Source organism: Panthera tigris, chromosome A1, assembly GCF_018350195.1.
Source record: "Panthera tigris isolate Pti1 chromosome A1, P.tigris_Pti1_mat1.1, whole genome shotgun sequence".
NCBI classification, from domain to species: Eukaryota; Metazoa; Chordata; class Mammalia; order Carnivora; family Felidae; genus Panthera; species Panthera tigris.
The window spans coordinates 141,482,103-141,503,450 of NC_056660.1; the positions used below are offsets into that span (position 1 = coordinate 141,482,103).

General features: G+C 34.3%; 1 protein-coding gene across 10 annotated transcripts in view; it reads right to left on the reverse strand.

The window, feature by feature from the left end:
• Window positions 1–21,348, reverse strand: part of AP3B1 (adaptor related protein complex 3 subunit beta 1) — a 259,225-nt gene that overhangs the window by 176,054 nt on the left and 61,823 nt on the right. For 9 of the 10 annotated variants that reach the window (XM_042988960.1, XM_007079816.3, XM_042988982.1 and 6 more), the window contains 4 exons: window positions 13,862–13,957; window positions 12,706–12,866; window positions 9,946–10,012; window positions 508–690 (listed from right to left, as the gene is read on the reverse strand). In XM_042988960.1, the coding sequence (XP_042844894.1) occupies window positions 508–690; window positions 9,946–10,012; window positions 12,706–12,866; window positions 13,862–13,957 (507 nt within the window). Of the gene's footprint in view, window positions 1–507; window positions 691–9,945; window positions 10,013–12,705; window positions 12,867–13,861; window positions 13,958–14,234; window positions 14,414–21,348 lie in introns of those variants that run through there. The other variant, XM_042989011.1, reaches the window with a different exon arrangement.

Sequence of the window (21,348 nt, forward strand, 5' to 3'; positions counted from 1 at the left end):
ATTCTATCAGCTTAAGTGAAAAAAAGGAAAACAAACATTTTAAAATACAAAACTAGGAAAAAGTAGTTTAAAAGGTCAGTAATATTTACCATTAAAGGCAAGATACTCTCTTAAATTTACATGTGCTAGAAGCACATTACCCACTTGTACGATTGAATCACTTGAGCAGTTGAGACTTAAAGATAGGAAAGCAACAAACTGCAAAAAAATCCATGATTTGGCAATATCCCTGAAAACACTGTATCACACTACTGCTCCTAACAAGGGCCTCCTGCCAGGTATCATACTAAAAGTTTATACACTATGTCATTAAAGACAGGTCAATCGGTACCAAAATAATGAAAAATTATCCTTGCATTTATATTTATTTTCTGCTTTCCAAAAGAACATAAGAAAAAAAAGTCCTCCATAAATATGCAGACTTCTATTATCTTACTCCTATACACATTTTTAAAAGCCCATCCATGTTCTTAATCTTCATTAAGTGGAAGATTGTTCAACACTTACCTCTTTCCAAGGACTGACAAACTGTGTACGAGCATATCGAGTTAGCATGTGGATTATGACAACCTGCCCCCACTCTTCTACATCAACTAGTAAATTACAGAGCTTGCGGTAATTCTTGTGAATCAGATCTATTCTATCCGGGCATACTTCTTCAAAAGCCATCACAACACTGCCAGCTACCAGCTAGAAAAGAAAGAAATAGTAACTCATTAAAAAATGTCTTCCTCCCCATCAAAGATTCTATTTAGGCATTACAGAGATACAATCAGTGTTATGACAATGAATGTTTAAAGTATTCAGTTATTTAATTAACAAAGTGATTGTTTAAATAACAAATTTTAAGTGTCACTCACTCAAAGAATAATTTTTATAGCTGTAACATGTCTGAAAAGCTAATACTTTCCTGAAGTATTACAATTAGAGAAGTATCAGTACTACAAATCCAACAATTTTTTGTCATGTTAAATAGCAATGAATTGTTCACACATGGATGGACTCAACATATTCGTCATGTACATTTTTCATTTTTAAGCTAACCTAAATTCCAATCTAAAGATTTATTATTTAGTACATAACATTCAGAAAAATCAAGACACTAACAAAGACCACATCATGTCAGTTTAAAATGAGAATGACAATGAATTCATCTTAAAGTGTTTGAGGAACCTGTAAGTGTTTCTGGTACAAAACACTTTCAAATCTTCAACATTTTAATCCACCTGTTAATTTTTACCAATATATTTACAAAGAAAATACAAAGGCTAAAATTTTATATAACCTATATAGCAATGTGTATAAATTGAAATAATATATTACCAACAAAAGACAGCTCCCTCAAAGACCAATTAATGAACCATAAATGCTGTTTTGTAATTGTCATACAAAGTGGTAAAATTAAGATATCTTTGGTATAAAGATACAAGCTAAGCAGAATACGTAATATACAAATACTTCTATATATGTACCATTGATATATGTGCAGTTAGCCAAAATGTAATACTGTTGAAAAAATAAATTAATATCATATTCTTTCTAAACACTAGGGATCTTCATTTTAGTGTCTAAAATTTCCCCAATGACTTAAAATAAGCAATTAAATAGAAATGTAACTTATTGAAATGGTACTTTTTGAAAAATATTAGATACAATGATATTCGTATTTTTAGTGTTTGTCCCTCTACTTGGCTGACATTTAGTTTATTAATATGCAACCAACAATACAATCGAAAGAAAACAGCTCAGAATATAGACTTGCTATTATGCTAAACAAGTTTCCAGTCCTGTGGGGATTTTATGAATTACCAATCAGTATAAACGTGAAGCCGCATTTATTGACTCCAGCCCTGCCCATGTACTGGTGCCTGCTGGTCCCAGCATGAATGCACTTCAATCGAAAAAGCAAAGAATTGATTATTTGTGTGAACTAAATAAAAAATGTATTATATATATAATTTCCCATTTGCTGTTGATATGGAAAGGATGTTAAGTTCATGTTTTCATCTCCACATTTTGATATCTTCTGCATAAATCACTCTTCAAAAATTATATTCTGTGATAATCATATTTCTAAATGGTTAGAATTAGTATTATTTAAAAATCCCTTAAAAACAACTAAGTTTATGACCTCAAACTATAGAATAACTTAGTATTTGTGAAATAGATCTATCCATCTATATGTTTTATATTTAGGCCAATCTTACATTAAGACACACATATGAATTGGTAAAGGATATTAAAGTAAAAAAATAAATAATACCACTTAGAATACAATAGTCAGTGAAATTAAAGCAGCAATCCAACAAAGTTTCAATTAAAGAAATACTATGTAAAATCAAGTTATTTTGCCTAACACTACCAGATTTTTTTCAAAATGGTTAGTACACACCAAACAATTAAAAGAAAAATCAGCTACCAAAAGGTATTAAATTTATTACACCAAGAGCTATAGGTACAACATAATTCTGAAGTATTAACAGAAAACATGAAAAAAGAAACTACTTATGTCCAAATAAAGTTTAAGAAAACACAAAATAATTAGGAAGAATGTAAAGAAAAGTACCTTCACAAAATAAAACTGACCATTTTAGATATTTTATCGTATGGATTTAACAAACTGACCCTAGGCTAACCAATGCCAGAATCGATAATTTTGGTCTATTAAATGTTCAATATTGTATAAAACTTCCAGAATTAAAATAAAATGATCTACTCAGATTTTAAAACCAAAAATATTGGTTTCCCAAAAACACACAGTTAATTTCCATCTCACTGTGTCAATAGTAGCTTTTTATATAAGGTGAAAAATAAATCACTCCAACAAAACTAGCAATGAGCTCATCAAATTCAAATGCAGTTTTCCATTTATGTATTTTTTATATTAAAGCTATAAACATGGTTCATTTATCTTCCCTTGGTTGCCACGTTTTTCTGTGCTGTTGCTATGAACTTCAGCCATTAGCTGTGCTCCAAGGTAAACTACATGAACCATCAACAAAAGTGACACCCCATCTATGGAGTTCATATTTTCTCCAGATTATCTATGCTAGTTGACAAGCTGGTAATGAAAAAAATCACACTAAGCAAATGGTTCCTCTAATAACAATAAATTTTCTATAAAATTATGAAGGGTACAAAACGTTTCCTTGCATCTATTTTGTCATGAATTCTAATTAACGTTGCAAAAACCTGAGAGTGCTGGGTCATCACAAGAAGTGCATCAAGGTTTGATTGATAATATGGTATAAGTTGGCCAATGCTGCCAAGATTTTCTTCTCTTAAATTAATGGCCATCCAACCTGCCCTAATCATACAGCCCAAATGATATTCCCCTTCTTATTTCAATTTTCTTGAGGCATGGAAAATGGGAAAGATCAGTCATTTATCTTCTAATAGCTGGATAATAGATCTATCACAATAAAACATCTGCACAAAATCAGAGGTGTGGGGTTTTTTTTTTGCCCACTACAGTGAAGCTTTTACCAACATTAAATCAATAACCTATAAAATGGTGTCTTACCCCTATAATTTAGTTACGAACTACCAATATATTCATTAAACATCATTTTGTAAATTAAGGAGAAACTCTGTCATAAAAAATATATATAAACAACTAAGTTTTCCAGTAAGCATTGACCTAATCTGTGTTCTTAAGAAACTGTTTTCTATTAGAAAGTTAAATGCTATCAAAAGGATTTCTTTACAATTAACCTGAAAGGAAAAGGAAATAATACCACCCTGCTTTTGAGGTATTCTAAATAAAAGATGTCCACTGCTATGTTTAAATTGTTCAACAAATATGGATTTCTACCTTAAAGAAAAACCAGAGAAAGTATTAAAATTTAAAAATGAATTTACAATAGAACATCAGAAAAGGTATACAGGAAAGAAGAAAAGTGTTTAAGATATGTTAAATAGAGAATATAGGATGAAAATAGTAAATCTAGGAATATACAATAAAGAAATTATGTAAAAAACATCTTGTAACTGTTGACTGAGGATAATGGAACACAAACAACATATTCTCTTTTAATTTCACTGACTATAGCTGTGAGGTGTCTTTCAAAACTTAAAGATAATCTTCAGACAACAGTTACCTAAGTAACCCTAAAATGTTCTAGTTATTTTACCATAAGCCTTATATTCCTTAACCATAACTATATTCCTTAACCCAAAGTTATGTATTTTTAGGAAAGGACTATTCATATGATAAATTTTGGTCTTACTCTATTAAAATGGAAAGAGCATTCTATTTTAGTATGTTTAGATTTCTATCTTTCCTTAAAATGAGAATTATAGAACTGTCTTTGAGAACTTAATTATTAGAAAGTCTTCATTTAGGCTAAAAGAAGCAACAGAAGGTATATCTCATAGCCAATATGTTAAGTAAATAAAAGTTTTTAAACAGATTAACACCTTTCAAATTGATATTTGTCAGCAGCAATAGCAATGCCAACATGACAATAATAATCCCAAAAAGCTCCTGATGAAAACAAATAAATTCCTTTTCAAAATGTGGAAATAAATCAGACCTAGTTCCCTTAATTGGGAAATTTTTAAACAAAAATTATTTGGAATTCTTACTGTTTTAAATGTCAATACCAATACTAACTTGGGAGAGAAAGGAAATATAGCTGTCTTCCTTCAACAAAGAATTACAAGAGACAAGACTAAGTAATAATAAAGCTAAAATCCCTATATATATATGCATAAATACCAGAGTATTTTAAACCTTTCTACCACAGAATGTAATCATACAAAGGAAAAAATTATCACAAAATATTCCCAAAACATAATTAATTTAAATAATGGGTAAACAAGTTAATGGTACCTAGGAAAACATGAATCTCCCATCCCAAAGCCAGAAAAATCAAAGATGAAAAACTGTCCTAAGCATAACTAAAAAACAAAGAATCCCCAAACTTCAAATTACATGTAAGTAGAAAAATAAGCCCTAAATGCCAGAGAGTTATCTTTCATGCTTATATCATAAAAACCCATAAAGACCTGTGGCAGTCAGGAAAAAACTGCCCTTACCAAAACAGTCAGAAGTTGGTGGTGAGCAAAAGAAAGAACTAAAATCAATAGGAGGAAGAGAAAGAGTATTCTAAGTGTAAAAATACTATCTAAGATTCCTCATGGATCACAGTGGATTACAAAGTAGAAATTTCAAGGGGGTAGGAGATGGAGGGTGGATTCAATGAGATTGTCTTGGAAAAGAAAAATTTCAAGAAGAAAACAGTTAAAAAAGAGGTAGAGGAAGAGGAATTCCTTAGAAAATGTAAGGTGACAGAAAAAAAGAAATAAGAGGAGGAAATTCAGAAGAACTACAACAAAATCAAAATAACTTTAGGACATACACCCCTTCCTACATGCTTTCTCTCAAAACAGCCATCTAATAAAAAAGCATACTGTGATATTCTGGCAGAAACGGTATTCTTGTGCCAGGAATCTTGCAAACTACCTCAAACTCAAACCACCAACCCTGTCCAAAGAAAATGTAAAGATGTGAGTAATCTGCAAGTGTTGAAAACAGAAAATGAAAATCAAAACAATTCAACTGATGAAAATTGCCCACACAAAAAATTAATAACAAAACAAACTGTCTAACGCAACACTCCAAAATGAAGTACCCTCAACGAAGCATATGAAGATCAGAAAAATGAACGTGAATCAGAAATTCATAAACAGAGAAAAGAAATAAACAAAAGACATCAGGAAGAAATGTAACAGGAGTTGACTGAAACCAGGAAAGAAACTGAGAGGGGAAGAAAATAATCAGACATGATGATTAAACTGCAAGGTGCCCCTGCAAGAAAACAGCTGAATGAAAATTTAATAAGGGGAATTAAAGAAAAGTAGAAAAACAACAACAACAACAAAAACAACAACACAGTGGTTGAAATGTAAGACAGGCAAAGAAGATCCAACCTACATAAAATTTAAATCCCTGAAGAAATAAAAGTAACAACTAAGCAGAAGTAATGTTTAAAACTATAATCTTAAGAAACAACAACAACAACAACAACAACAACAAAAAACTTTGCCAGAAATAATGTAAGTTCTAAACCTACATTTTAAAAACATTCAATGAGTACCAGGAAAAAAAACTAACCCACATCAAATAACCCTGAGACACAATTTAAAACCATTATGTCTCAAAGATAAAGAGGAAATCATCAGGGTCAGCATCTTACTTAACGCAGACACATTACAGACACTTTCCTTTAGACTGAAATAAGACAAGGATGCCCACCATCTCCACTACTACTGAATATTATACTAATACTAGTAAGTACCCAAGTATATAATTACACAAGAGAAATTAATTAATCATTAGACTTGGAAAAGAAGAAGTAAAATCACTCTATTAGCAGACATTATATTTTCTAGAATAAACCATGAATAAAATAATTAAACAATAAAAGAACTTGGTAAAGGAGCAGGATATAAAATTACCATAGAGAAGATCAATAGCCCTTTTTATACACCAATATAACAAGTTCAATGATATAAGGATGAAGCAATTTCAATTTACAGTAACATCAAAGAAGACTACATATCAATACAACTCTAAACCAATATTTAACTCAGTTAGCAGTCCACATCTTACCACTTCCCACAAAGGCACATGCTAGCAATTCTGAAACACTTTGTCTGCATCTTGGGACAAAACAAGTAAGTAAATATATTGTCAATAATAAAAGCCACATTTTTTAATGTTGGAGAAGGAAGCTGAAAAGGCAGGAGGCTAGAAGGAATCCTGGGCTATTGTACTGGAATTAGAGGCATCTGTGTAAACTTTGCCACTTAATACAGATAGAAAAATAGATATAGATGTCCTTTTAATTAAAAAATATATAAACATGTAAGTAACACTTTAGGAAAAAGGAGTGTCTCATATAAGAGACCATCAAAGCCCCCAAAAGATCTGCCCATGAACACTGAATATGATGTATACCATTTGGGAAGCAAAATATTAAAAATAATAGTAAACCCATAATTACCATCACCAAAAACGTACCAAATTAATTCCACAACCATTCGACAAATATTAAATACCTACTATGAACAAGTACTCAATGTTTTCTATTATATTTTAGAAATAAATGGTCAGAAATCAATAACCGACTATCTCAAATTTACAAAAAAATATATATCCTTTACATTCTTTTTGTGTCATTTATTTCTTACTTGGAATATTTATTTAACCCCCTTTTACAGCACAAGGCACTATAATGAGGGTTTTACATACAACAGCTCTTTCAACACAAATAAAACTTTATACATTAGAAATTACAAGCCACACAAATTTGGGAACTGAAATTTATGAAGGCTTAATACATAGCTACCATGAGGCAGAAGTGTAGGACAAACCCAATTCTGTCTAATTCCAAAGACTGTAATTTCTGGCTGTGGCGTATCTTGTTTGGGAAGACATGCACACATTATATACATTTCATTCATGATTTCATTCCTGGGCCATGCAACAAATTTCTTTTAGTCTATAATGCAAGAGAAATCATGGTAAATTACATTAAAATAAAAGATCTGTTTCTTACAGATCTTACTCTATTCTCCACAGTTTATACCAAATGTCTTGCATATCAAAGAAATAAATGTTTTTATATTATTAATAAAACCAAATTAACCATAATACTGATTTCTAATCTGGGTCCTAGAAGAGAGTAATAAGTATGCCACACCGAAGACAAAAAAAGAGGGGTATCTGGGTGGCACAGTCAGTTGAGTGTCCAGCTCTTGATTTTGGCTCAGGTCAGGATCTCACGGCCATGGGATTGAGCCCCACATTGGGCTCCATGGGGAGCCTGACTGGAATTCTCTCTCTCCTCTCTGCCCCTCTACACAGTCATGCTCTCTCTTCTCTCTCTCTCTCAAATTAAATAAACATTTTTAAATAGGAATCAAATTTCTTTTCTATCTTCATTTATTGGGCAAATCTATATTTGTTTACCTGCTACATTACATCAAACAGTATAGAAGAAATACAATGAAGATTTCTATTACATTATAGACACAAAAAAATTTGCTAGATGGGTTAGGATCCCACCCATAATTTCAAGTAAAATACAGTATTTTCAAAGTACATAGTGGGGAAAAAAAAAGTACATAGTGAAAAACTTATTAAAGAAATTAAAATGTTCAAAAGAATATATTTACTTATAAAAAAAAGTAGTAAAGGAGGAACAAGGAACAAAAAAGGTAGGATACAGAAAAGCAAGTAAACAGCAGCTATAAATTCAACTATGCTAATAACATTAAATGTAAATGGATGAAACCATATAATCAAAAGGCACATAGTGTCACAGTGAATTAAAAACTATATGGTGTCTATAGGAGACACATATTAGATTCGAAACTACTAACAGGTTGACAGTAAAAGCAAAGAAAAAGATATATCATGTAAACAGCAACCATAAGGAAGCTGAAATGCTATAAATAGACAAAACAGACTTTAAAACAAAAAGTGTTATTAGAAATAGAGAGACATTTATAATGACAAAAGGAAAATTAAAAACAATTATAAATATACATGCACCTAACATCAGGGCTTCTAAATACATTAAACAGTGACAGAATTGAAGGGAGAAAACAGACAGCTCTACAATAATAGGAGACTTCAATACTTCACTTTAAATAATGGATACAACCACCAGGCAAAAGATCAATAAACAGGAGACCTGAACAACACTATAAACCAATTAGACCTAACATGTATCTACAGAAGTACTCCACCCACCAACAGCAGATTATACATTCCTCCCAAGTGCACAATCAACATTTTCCCGGATAAACCATATGCTAAGCCATACAACAACAGCTATATGAGGCTAGTGGCTACTCTATTAGACAGCTGCTATGCACAGATACACATGCTACTTGATGACAGCATCCTAAGACACGCAGAAATCCTTTTCCTTGATAGTGTGAGCTGCGGGGGTGGGTACAGAAGCCTCCATCGAAGATACCAGATGCTCCAGAGGTCGGCTCACAGACCCCATGGGTCATCACTATTATGAGATCTCATTATCACTACACTCAAAGAATAGGAGTGGGGAAAGGAGGAGGAAGAGATACATACATTCACAAAAGATGACAACATTAGCCAGTAAGCTCACTCTTACCAGAAATAAAACAGTCATGCACATATGAAAATGTTTCAGAATATTTTTAAATAGGCTCTATGCCCAGTACGGAGCCCATAGAGTATTTTTTTAATATTTAAAATATTTAAAAATACACGTTTATAATACTAAAACATACTCCTCTAAAAGAGGTATTTTTTAGTATTTCTTTAATACTTCTTAGTACTTCATTTTAAAACAATTATTTGTTTCCAGCTGATTCAACCTTTAAAAATCCTAATAAATCATCATTTGAAATAAAAACTTTGGCACTAAAAGCAGTCAACAATTCAGCCACAGATTAAAGAAAGGATTTTTGTTTCCAACTTGTTCTCCTTCAGACTCTGATGATGAAACGTGTAACAAGCTAAAATTCTAAATGTAATACTTCTCTTCATCAAGTCATTTTTTTCCTTCACGGATTTTAATAAGTCCCATTAATATTTATACCATTTTCAAATCAGTAAGAATAATTCTATCAAATATACAGTACAGTAAAATTATACTATACAAATAAAACACAGTTTTACTGAGGCGCCTGGGTGGCTCAATCAGTTAAACGTCCAACTCCTGATTTCAGATTTCAGCTCAGGTCATGACCTCACGGTTCATGAGATCCAGCCCCACAATGGGCTCTGCACTCAGAGAATGGAGACTGACTGGGATTCGCTCTCTTCCTCTCTCTCTGCCCCTTGCCCACTTGCACACGCATACACACTCTCTCTTTCAAAATAAATGAACTTAAAACACACATACACACAAATTCTACTTTGATATAAAAAAAGAAACCACTTACTGTACTTTTATCCTTTAAAAGTTTTTCAATTACTTCAATTAACATTTCCTTCTGCTCCGGATCAAGGCTAAAACATAAAAAGAAAAGAACACACATTAAATTTTTCCCTTTAATTCTAATTTTAACTGAAGCTAATCATTTCAAGAATATTAAGAAATTTTTTTAGGAGGGAAGGAGAGCAAGAATTATGTGAAGATAGAAAACAAATCTGAAATAAAATGGGATGTTTTTCTCCCAAATGTGTCCTAATCTTTTTCTTTAAAGTTGCTCATATTGGATCACCTGGGTGGTTCAGTCGGTTAAGCTTCCGACTCTGTCTCAGGTCCTATCTAGCAGTTTGTGAGTTCGAGCCCCAAATCAGGCTCTGTGCTGACAGCTCGGAGCCTGCTTCAGATTCTGTGTCTCCCTCTCTCTCTCTGCACCTTCCATGCTCACACTCCGTCTCTCTCTCTCAAACATGAATAAATGTTAAAAAAAAAAATTTATAAAGTTGCTCATATTAACTAAATCCAGATACTAATAACATTAAGACAGTATCAAGTTCAGGGGCGCCTAGGTGGCTCAGTCAGTTAAGCCTCCAACTTCAGCTCAGATCATGATCTCATGGGTTCGTGAGTTTGAGCCCCACATCAGGCTCTCTGCTGTCAGCTCAGAGTCCGCTTCAGAAACTTTGTCCCCTTCTCTGTCTTCCCCTCCCCCACTCATGCTTGCTTTCTCTCTCTCAAAAATAAACATTAAAAATAAATAAATATCAAGTTCACTTCTAAAAAATAGTTGGAAAATCTTAAAAATGTAATTACAAGTAGATAAAGTACAAATTCTTTTTTTAACCAAGGGAAAAAAGTTAATAAGACAGTGATCATTGTTGACTATGGATATACTACGGTCAAAAACAGAGAATTCCCAAATAAGAATTTTGTTATCATTTTAGTTCAGTAATGAACTAAACGTATTACAAAACCTGACATCTAAAACCAAAAACTATAAGGAAAGGCATATATATATATATATATATACACATATATATATATATACACACACACACATATAAAAAAGCAAAGGCATATATATATATATATATACACACATATATATATACACACACACACATATAAAAAATTAGGAAATGCCTCCTATTAGTAGCTCTAAGCACTGAAATACTGACAATATAATTTCTTCCTAACATGTAAGTCAAATGTTGTCCATTTACTGAGAAGCTGAAGAATGGGAATATAAAGGTAAATAAGACTGCCTAGTAAAGAAAGTCCCAAACATAAGCATACCATATAACAGAGATATGTATAAGGGATTACAGGAAAAACAAGAGCACCAATGGAGGCAGGAGAGTTTCTTATAAAAAGTGACATCTCGGATGAATCTTAACAATTTGACTTTAGAATTAAAGAAAGGAGAAAATTTTCCAGGTAAAGACTAAACAGATGGTAATAAGATAAAAATATTTTATGTAGAGGACAAATAGCCAGTACCAAGCTACTCAATTCCAGGCAAGGAGAATAAGGGCTGAGGCTGGAGAGGTAAAACAGGGTCCAGTGATGGACTTTTAATCCATCATAGTAAGCTTGGATCTTATTCTGCAAGCATGTAAAAAGAAAAGATGAGTGATAAGTATGATATAACTTTGACAGTTAACCTGAGTTAATGAGTTTTTACTTTTTATACACTTATATAAGTTTATTGCTAACCATTATAATTATCTGAACAAACCTTTTAATTCTTTCAAATTCTAGCTCCGGTCTCCCTTCTCCAAGCAGTCTTTCCTAACCCCACTTCATTACATCTTTACATTATGAAGCCCTGATCACGACTCTGAGCCATATCCTATCAAAATCCTAGTTCGTGTAGGGCACCTGGGTGGCTCAGTCAGTTAAGCGTCCAACTTTGGCTCAGGTCATGATCTCATGGTCTGTGAGTTCAAGCCCAGTGGCAGGCTCTGTGCTGACAGCTCAGAGCCTGGAGTGGAGCTTGCTTCGGGTTCTGTGTCTCCCTCTCTCTGCCGCTCCCCCACTCGTGCTCTGTCTCTCTCTCAAATATAAATAAACATTAAAAAAATCATGGCCTTTGTGTGTGTGTGTGTGTGTGACACCAAAACCACAAAATGATCTTGCTAAAAGCTTGTGGAATCAATGGTAACAGAAATTAATACCAAATTATTAAAGATAATAACTCTTTTACTTAAGCAATTTGTTTTCCACAAACATCGAGGCATCATATGATATTTTAATAAATATCATACAAATATGGTATGGTGCTGTATTTCAAAATGAGCGTTTTAAAATTCAATAAAATACCTCTAGACAAGAATCAGGCAAGGAAGGGAACATCAGAAAGGAATGGAAAGAAGGATGGAAAAGGTGGAAGAAAGGAGAACAAAGTAAGCTGAAAAGATAATACACATAAGATTCTACCCTATAATGAACAGAAAAAAATCTTAAGTTTCTCATAATTTATGTGTATGTGTACATGACAGACACACTACATAAATGACAATTAAAATTCCATTCAGTTTTAAGTTATAAAATCTATACATTATCACAGGTCCTAACAGGGTCACAAGTAAAAACCAGGATAGGGTCTCTATAACCCAAATAAAATTAAAGATGTCTAAAGAATGTGAGGAGAAAAACAGTCACTGGGTTTTGCTTAGTATAAGGACAGACTAATTATAAGGCTAATAAAATAAGCCTCCATGGGCTATAATATTCCATATAACATTTTTGGTATTATTAACAAAGTACCTACCTGTACAATTTCTGTATTGCATGGGCTGCATTCTTCCTAACATATGGTGATAAATCAGCAGAAGCCTCCTTAATAGCAAGCATCATAATAGGTACAATAATTGGTACTCTAATACTTGACAGAACTCTCAAAGCACTTGCACGGATTAGTTGATTTGGGTCCTAGAAAGAGTGCAAAAATATGCATCAAAATCTCAAGTTTAATATTTCAAAGATATCTCTATGACACAGCTAACAGGTGCTTACAGGATTCAACGTAACAACACACACACACACACACACACACACACACACACACACACACAAACTATTTAAAGAACCAGTATACGAACACTGGATAAGGAAAAAGAGTTAACTAAATGTTTATTTCTTTGAACAAGAAAAGTAATGGTTATAATTCTAGTTGATCATTCATTACTAAACATGTTGGGTTTTTAGAGTTTCACAATGACACAACGCTGCAGGCTATAAATTTTCTCTTTAAAAAGTCACATCCCCACTGAGGGTTGATGGGGGCTGGGAGGGAGGGGAGGGTGGGTGATGGGTATTGAGGAGGGCACCTTTTGGGATGACCACTGGGTGTTGTATGGAAACCAATTTGACAATAAATTTCATATACTGAAAAAAAAAAAAAAAAAGTCACATCCCGGGGCGCCTGGGTGGCTCAGTCGGTTAAGTATCCAACTTCAGCTCAGGTCACGATCTCACGGTCCGTGAGTTCGAGCCCCGCGTCGGGCTCTGGGATGATGGCTCAGAGCCTGGAGCCTGCTTCAGATTCTGTGTCTCCCTCTCTCGCTGACCCTCCCCCATTCATGCTCTGTCTCTCTCTGTCTCAAAAATAAATAAACTTAAAAAAAAGTCACATCCCCTCATTGCACACTTTCAACAATTAGGTATAGTGATGAAGAGTTCTTGGGTGCATGATAAGGATTACAAAGAACATAAAGGAACATGTAGAAAATGAAACAGAGAGAAAGATCTAGTTGGTTATATACATATTATTTTCTGAGGACACTGAATAGGCAATGTGAGAGGCCTTTCAAGTCTTTCAAAGCATACTGCGCCATTTAGTAGATTACTGGTCCACTTCTTTAAATAACACACCTTCAGCTTTGCACAAATCTTGTAGCTATTTGCTGGCTCACTCTACTATTTACCTTCAGAGCTCGCTGAAAAGTACTTATGGACAAGAGTGCCAGATCCTGCTGTTCTTCAGCATACCGGACCAGGTAAACATACACTAACTTCTTGATCTGTTAAAAAAAAAAAAGAAAAGAAAAAAATCACGTAATCCTAGCCAGACTGAAAATTAAAAATTCATTATTTTGTATACCAAATCCATTCTCAATTTTTGTGAAATAAAATAACTGAACCTGGTCATAGCTTATATTGTGATATAAAGATAATATACTGTAGCATGAGGAATGGCAACAGAAAAAACTTGTGAAATAAGCATTTTGATAATCCAATCTATAACAGCAACACGTTGTTCTGTAACAACATTCCAAAAAGTCTTGAGGGTTAACTTACTTCAAGCTTATATACTCCTTGCTTGCTGACCTAAGTCCCTTTGGTCCTGAGACGAACTAACCTACTCTTCTCGAGATCTGCAGACCACCAGCCTTAAGGAGAGAAGGACCAGGCTTTCCCAAAAGAGAAGTCCTGACCATATTTGATGTCAGCGGGTCTGTTCGGGGTCCTGTCGACATATGCCATTCCCCCAGGCACCGCCTCCTCCTGCAGACAGCCTACCCCCAACCCCCAAAGCCCCACTTAAAACCTTCCCCTTTGAAAACTTCTGGCTTTGCCTGGACAGGAAAGATGGTCTCTGGGGCATGAGTCCACCATCTTCCCAGGCTGCTGGCTTCCTGAATAAAGTGACATTTCCTTTCCCACCATCACTTGTCCTTCTACTGATTTTCAAGCAGTGAGCAGCTGAACCTGAGTTCAGAACCAGTTCTCTGTCGGGTAACACTTTCTCTCAAAGGGAATAAAAAAAATCCCTGAGCAAAACTCAGACAAGAATATTAAGGGGCGCCTGGGTGGCTCAGTTGGTTGAGTGTCTGACTCTTGATTTTGGCTCAGGTCATGATCTCAGAGTTCATGGAATCGAGCCCCGTGTTGGGTTCTGCGCTGACCTCACAAAGCCTGCTTGAGATTCTGTCTCCTTCTCTGTCTGTCCCTCACTGGCTCACTCTCTCTCTCTCTCTCAAAATAAAGAAAAATAAACTTAAAAAAGAAAAAGAACATTCTTTAAATGTTATATTAAAATATAACTGAATTATAAAAGTATTTTCAAAATGAAGGATAAAAATACTAGAAAGAACTTGGATTCTATCCTCCAGCTACATGGTATATATATGAACTTATGTCTCCTCATGAAAAGGTGTTGGAGCCGCAACTCTGATTGTATGGTAATATTCACATTCACATTCCAATATATATTACATGATATTTTCAGCTCAGTAAGAATAAGGTATGACAATACTAATTTAATGTGATAAAAACTCCATAAGACTGGGAGTATCTGACAACTGTTCTAAATGGCAATTTAATCAGTTAAGTCTAAAACAGCATTATGATGAACAGAAAAATTAAATAAAAATTAAAATGTGAGTCGAAATTCATCAACTGCTTCCTTCTGACATAGCTCATACACTAAAATCTTCCTTCTGAAATATCTTCAGATACCACTGCCTGAGTAGTTTTTTTATGCATCAGCAGAGTACAGACCTAAAAGTTTATGGAATGTTCAAAGAGCACAGGAAATGAGGGGAAGTAACTGGAAATTGCTGGAATTGATGCTAGAAAGGAAAAAGAGTGCTACACCAGGCCATATTTTATGTCATACTAACCAATATGAACTTCTTTAAAGACAACTACTTCCTTCATACTCCACTTTCCTTTGACACAACATAGTTTTGTTTTAAGTAAGCGCCAGGCCCAACGTGGGGCTTGCACTTACAACCCCAAGATCAAGAGTCGTGTGCTCTACCAACTAAGCCAGCCAGGCACCCCAACACAGCGTAGTTTTGAGTTCCTTCACTATCCTGTTTGCTTTCTTCTGAACTCACTCCAATTTGTCTATATTTCTTTCAGTGTAGAACCCCAAACTACAAATGAAGTTTAAGTAGAACAAACAAGTTAAGGCTACGTTCCATGTAAGGTGCTTCCACTGACACAACTAAATCTTAAAAATAAAAATATACATTTTCTAAAGGTACACTGACTACATTAAGCCATATCTGAGTAAATATCCTGGTGGGGTTTTTCTCTTTTAAAAAGAAATGGTGCTAAACACACCATTTTAAGTTGATACCGATCCATTTTTCTATACTATATAGACAGGGTTATAGATGAAAGTAACAAAAAAATTATCTCCTAATACTCTTCAGTGGTGAATGGATCGACAAAGTCCTAAAAACAAAACTAAAACCCTTAAAAAATTAAAACTCAGTGCCCAATGCAGTCCATAATCTGCCCCAAAATTCCTTTCTTTGCAACCAGGTATTTATTAAGTTCCTAAGATTACAACAATGCCAAAAAGCAATAAACACTTCCTAGTTGACTGATTTGTAGCATTTTCAATATACCAAATCAACACACAGACACATGTAAGATACTTCCCAAATCCATCTTAGGATGAACATGGGGCTACTTAATGCAGGAACCATTCCTATTCACCTGTATATTCGCAGAACGTATCATAATGGCTGGCATGTAGTAAGAGCTCAATAATTAGCTGAATGAAACATCACAGCCCAGTGGTATACTGAAAAAATTTAAGGCTGTTCTCATTAGATTGCTACATCAGGAATCTAACTTCCACCAATGGTTATAATTCACCAAATAGATTCCTAGATAAAACACCAACATACTGTGAGGAAATGATGCATATTAAGAAGATTGTCTCCAAAAGTCTTTAACTTGTAAATTATTGTTTTGCTTTGAAAGAGAGCACAAGAGCATAAGCGGGAGAGAGGGGCAGACGGGGAAGGGGAGAAAAGGTGAGAGAGAGAGAGAGAAAGAGAAAGAGAGAGAAAGAGAAAGAGATAGAATCTCAAGCAGGTTCCACGCCCACCAGAGAGCCCGACACGGGACTCAATCCCATGACCCTGGGACCATGACCTGAGCCAAAATCAAGAGTCAGACATTCAACCGACTAAGCCACCCAGGCACCCCTAACTTGTGGGATTTTTAAAAATTTATCATTTAAAATGTTCTTTCTTCATAATTAATTATATTCAGACCCAGTCTCCAGTTCTCTGGAAAGTTTTGGAAGAAATAGGTTAGAGTCCACCCATCCCCTCATCTTCCTGTGATTTATTTCTCAGCAACACCTTTATTTACGAAGTAACTGCACAGCCAACTTTTAAAGCTGAATTATGAACTCCAGAATATATCCAGGGGTTTATATTGGCAACACTGAAACATTCAGAACCACAGCTGAGCTAGCAGGCATTGCTGTAATTACTGACTATTGGAGATGGACTTTTGTGCCTGTTATAGCAAAAAGCATAACAATATTAAATCACAGAAGGTTGCAAAACACCAAATTTGTTCTAGTTCTGTTATAAGAATCAATCAATATTGACCACAAGAGGCCTGTGCACTGACTGGCTGCAGGTGTGCAGAGAAAGCCTAGTTTCCCTGAAACCATTCTGTGACCAGAAATGGGAGTACTTAAAGCTCCGTGACTACACCATTCTCTGATCAGTTACCTCCATTCAATGTTACAACACTCCTTGCTGTAAAGCTAATCATAGCAGAGCCCCAGTAGGCTGGCAGAACACAGGCAGATCTGTTTAATTAGTTTATCAATACTAGTACATCAAACTTCATGAGTTATTGACTAAACCTTTGATTATTTTTGTACTATAACCACTGATTGCTTACTAGGTAACTTTTGGTATCATTTGACATCAAATGGAAGATGACGTACAGCTTAACTGTGTGTCTAAGGCAGCATGTACTTATAAAATGAAATTTTGCACTTGATAGCAATGAAACATCAGTCAATTCTCTAAACATAAATTTTAAGAAGCTTATGTCAGTTTTCTCATATTAGAGGATTAAGCATGTTTCAAAAAACAACGTAATTCAAGAACAAAAGAAACCCAAACAAATACATCAATAATTATGTTTATAGGGACATTTTTGTTGCAGAACATTACGCAGTATATGAGAATCTGAGTGTAAAGGGAAGAGATGAACAAACAGGAAAGTTCTACTATTATAACTACCTGAACAGTACAAACAGTTTTGGATAAACAATAAATAACACAGAATTTTCTGTTTACAAGAAGACTAGAAGTCCAGGGGGAACTAGTTAATTTACTACCAATTTCTAAGGACTTCCTTATTTCTACCCATCTCTAAGTCACAAGAATAGTTATATCGATGCCAGATACCTCCCAAAGGATAGCTAATACCAGATGTTGATAAGGGGCCAAAGTCACTAAGGGAGAGGAGGAGGAAGAAAGCATCAAGCAGGAAGGATGGCTCTAAAAAGGGGAATGGTCTAAGATGGGTTCTGAAGCCAAGCCACCTGGCTTTGGATTCTGACTGTGAAATATGACCTTGATCTGATAATTTAACCTCTCTGTTACCTTGTCCTCATATATAAAATATGGGAAATGACAGAATCAACCTCACAGAGTTATTTGTGACGATAAAATGAGTTGATATATGTAAGGTACTAACAACCTCGCACAGAAAGCATCTTTTAATGCTTTCTCTAGCATTTCTCTAGAGACTCTAGTCCTAAAACACTAAGATAACAGCTCTACCTATATCTCACAATTTTTCTAAGTCAAATCTCAATTTTTTTCAGATACCTGCACTTACATCAGAAGCCATAAAACTACATCAAATTAGAAGCTCAGATAGCATGACCATAATATATCAAAGAGAGTTTAACTCTGGATATTATCAATTCAGAATTATATAGTAACAAGCATACAAATATTGTTTAATAAATATCTATTAAATTAATGACAAGTCAAATTTGCAAATACTAGATTACATACATATAGCCTACATTTCTCCTATTAATTGGAATCTTAGAAAGAATGGTTTATCAAGTTAATTTAAGTCCAATATTAAATTAAGTGTTTTGATTTTAATTTACCCGAGTCAGTCAAATTGATTTTATGATGGCTAATCATTTTGGTAGCAAAATTCACCTATTCCAAATATACAATGTATTTATTATCTAATAAAAATTTATGTATTCTTGAATAAGTTTCTAAAAATGGGTTTGAAGTATATATGTTTAAAACCCTATAATATTTTCTAATAATGTTAAAATGGTGAAGGAAAAATAATTATTTTTATATATGTAAATGTGTACTCTAGAAATGTATAAAATATACTTCGCTTTATTTTTCCAGATCTTGAATATGTAAATGCAAGATTATTTAAACTAACTTACCTTATACGAGAAAAAACTATTTAAACTACTAGTATACTTTATATTAGAGACATAGTAACACCAATTCATTGTCATAGTGTTAAAATAATATCTAAGAGTCCACTTCACATCAATCTTGTATTTGTATTATATACAAATGAAGTGTGACCTAGCTACTCCTATTGCTCTACTTAAAAAATTCATCATTCTCATCATGATTATTTTATTCACTCTTATTCTTTCCTGTACCTAAGCAATTGTTTCCTTTAAAAAAAAAAATGCCTCGTTTTTACAACTAAAAATACTTAAGCACTGACTATAAAGTTGCTAATGGTACATAGCTCACTCAGTACATTCTGGCCGTAAAGCACTAGAAGATACAGAGACTGATAGAAGTCTGATACAGAGACTGGAAAAGATGACGAAAATTTTCAAGTATGTCACCACTTATAAGTTGAAAATTCCACACAGAAAGTAGGGAAAGCTGAACCTAATGTTTCATTGATCAATAACATTCCATGTATTTTTAAGGCTTTAGAAACAGTTACAGATTTTGATTAAGCTGTAATTTAATAATAACTGAGAGATCTGATTTACCCTCCTGCCTTAACCAAATAGAATATCAGGGGCAGGAAATGTAACAATAGTTTCCTATGTTGGACAACAAGCAGTACAGAACTGTGAACCCAGAGAGAGGGAAAAGTCAAGCTGAGTACTATCACTAAGCATAAGTCTACCAGCACAGGGGGGCAACTCAAACAGAATTCAGAAGATTCACTGTGCTGAGGAGACAAGAGACAAAAGTTCAGAGGCCAAGGTTGCTCAAATTTGCAGAGCAAAAAAACAAACAGGAGGAAACTTCACAGAGACAGTGAGAGGGAGAGAGCACACACACACTACAGAGGACCACCATCAAGTCTTAAACGAAGCCCTGACATGCACAAGAAAGAGTGACATAAAACTACCTGAGGCCAGAGCAATCAATCAATCAATCAATCAACACCAAAAACAAACACAAGAAAAAAGTACGCATAAGATATCTTAAAGATCACAAAGAACTAGGAATAGTTCATGCTCCTACCAGCCAGAGAAAATGTCTCATAAATACATGGACTGCTGAGTAGAATCCCAAGAAGGCATCACTTTAGGAGTGGGATTAAATTAATTTAACTAAAAATATTTCTGAGCTCCCTAATAAAGCTTAAATGTATGCTTTGAAAGAATCAAATAATTCCACATAACTGTGTGCCACAAACAAAAAAAAGCCAACACAATTAAAAGGAATACAACAAAATCCACCAACCAGCCACATAAATTTCATAATGTTTAGCATCCAGTTAATTAAAAAATTAGGAAAATATGAATCATAACCATGAGAAAAATCAATCTATAGAAAAAGACTCAAGGGGAGCCTGGGTGGCTCAGTCGGTTAAGCGGCCGACTTTGGCTCAGGTCACGATCTCGCGGTCCGTGAGTTCGAGCCCCACGTCGGGCTCTGGGCTGACAGCTCAGAGCCTGGAGCCTGTTTCAGATTCTGTGTCTCCCTCTCTCGCTGACCCTCCCCCGTTCATGCTCTGTCTCTCTCTGTCTCAAAAATAAATAAATGTTAAAAAAAAAAAGAAAAAGAAAGAAAGAAAAAGACTCAAGTGATAGAAAGGATAGAAGTAGCAGAGAGGTGCCTGGCTGGCTCAGTCAGTAGAGCATGTGACTCTTGATCTTGGGATCATAACCTTGAGCCCCATATTGGGTGGAGAGTTTACTTAAAAGTAAAATCTTAAAAAAAAAAAAAAAAAAAGGAGAAGGGCTTTACAGTAACTATTATAAATATGCTCCATATGCCCAAGAAGACAGACAAAAATATGACTATGCTGAGGAGAGAATCACAAGATATAACAGTGATCCAATGAAACATCTAGAGATGAAAAATGTGACAGCTGATTTGATAAATACACTGGAAGAGATGAACAAGTTAGACACAACAAAAGGTAAGGTCAGTTAAGTATACAGCAATAAAAACTATCAAAATGAAGCACAGAGAGAAAAGACTGGGAAAAAACTGACGATATTATCAGTGACCAGTAGGACAACATCAATTAGTCTGTATGTGTACCAGAAATGCCAAAAGGAGAGAGAAGAGAGAAAATATATTTGTGATAAACTAATGGCTGAAATTTTAAGAAAACTATAAGCCCACAAATATAAGATGCTCAACAAACCTGAAGCAGAATAAAC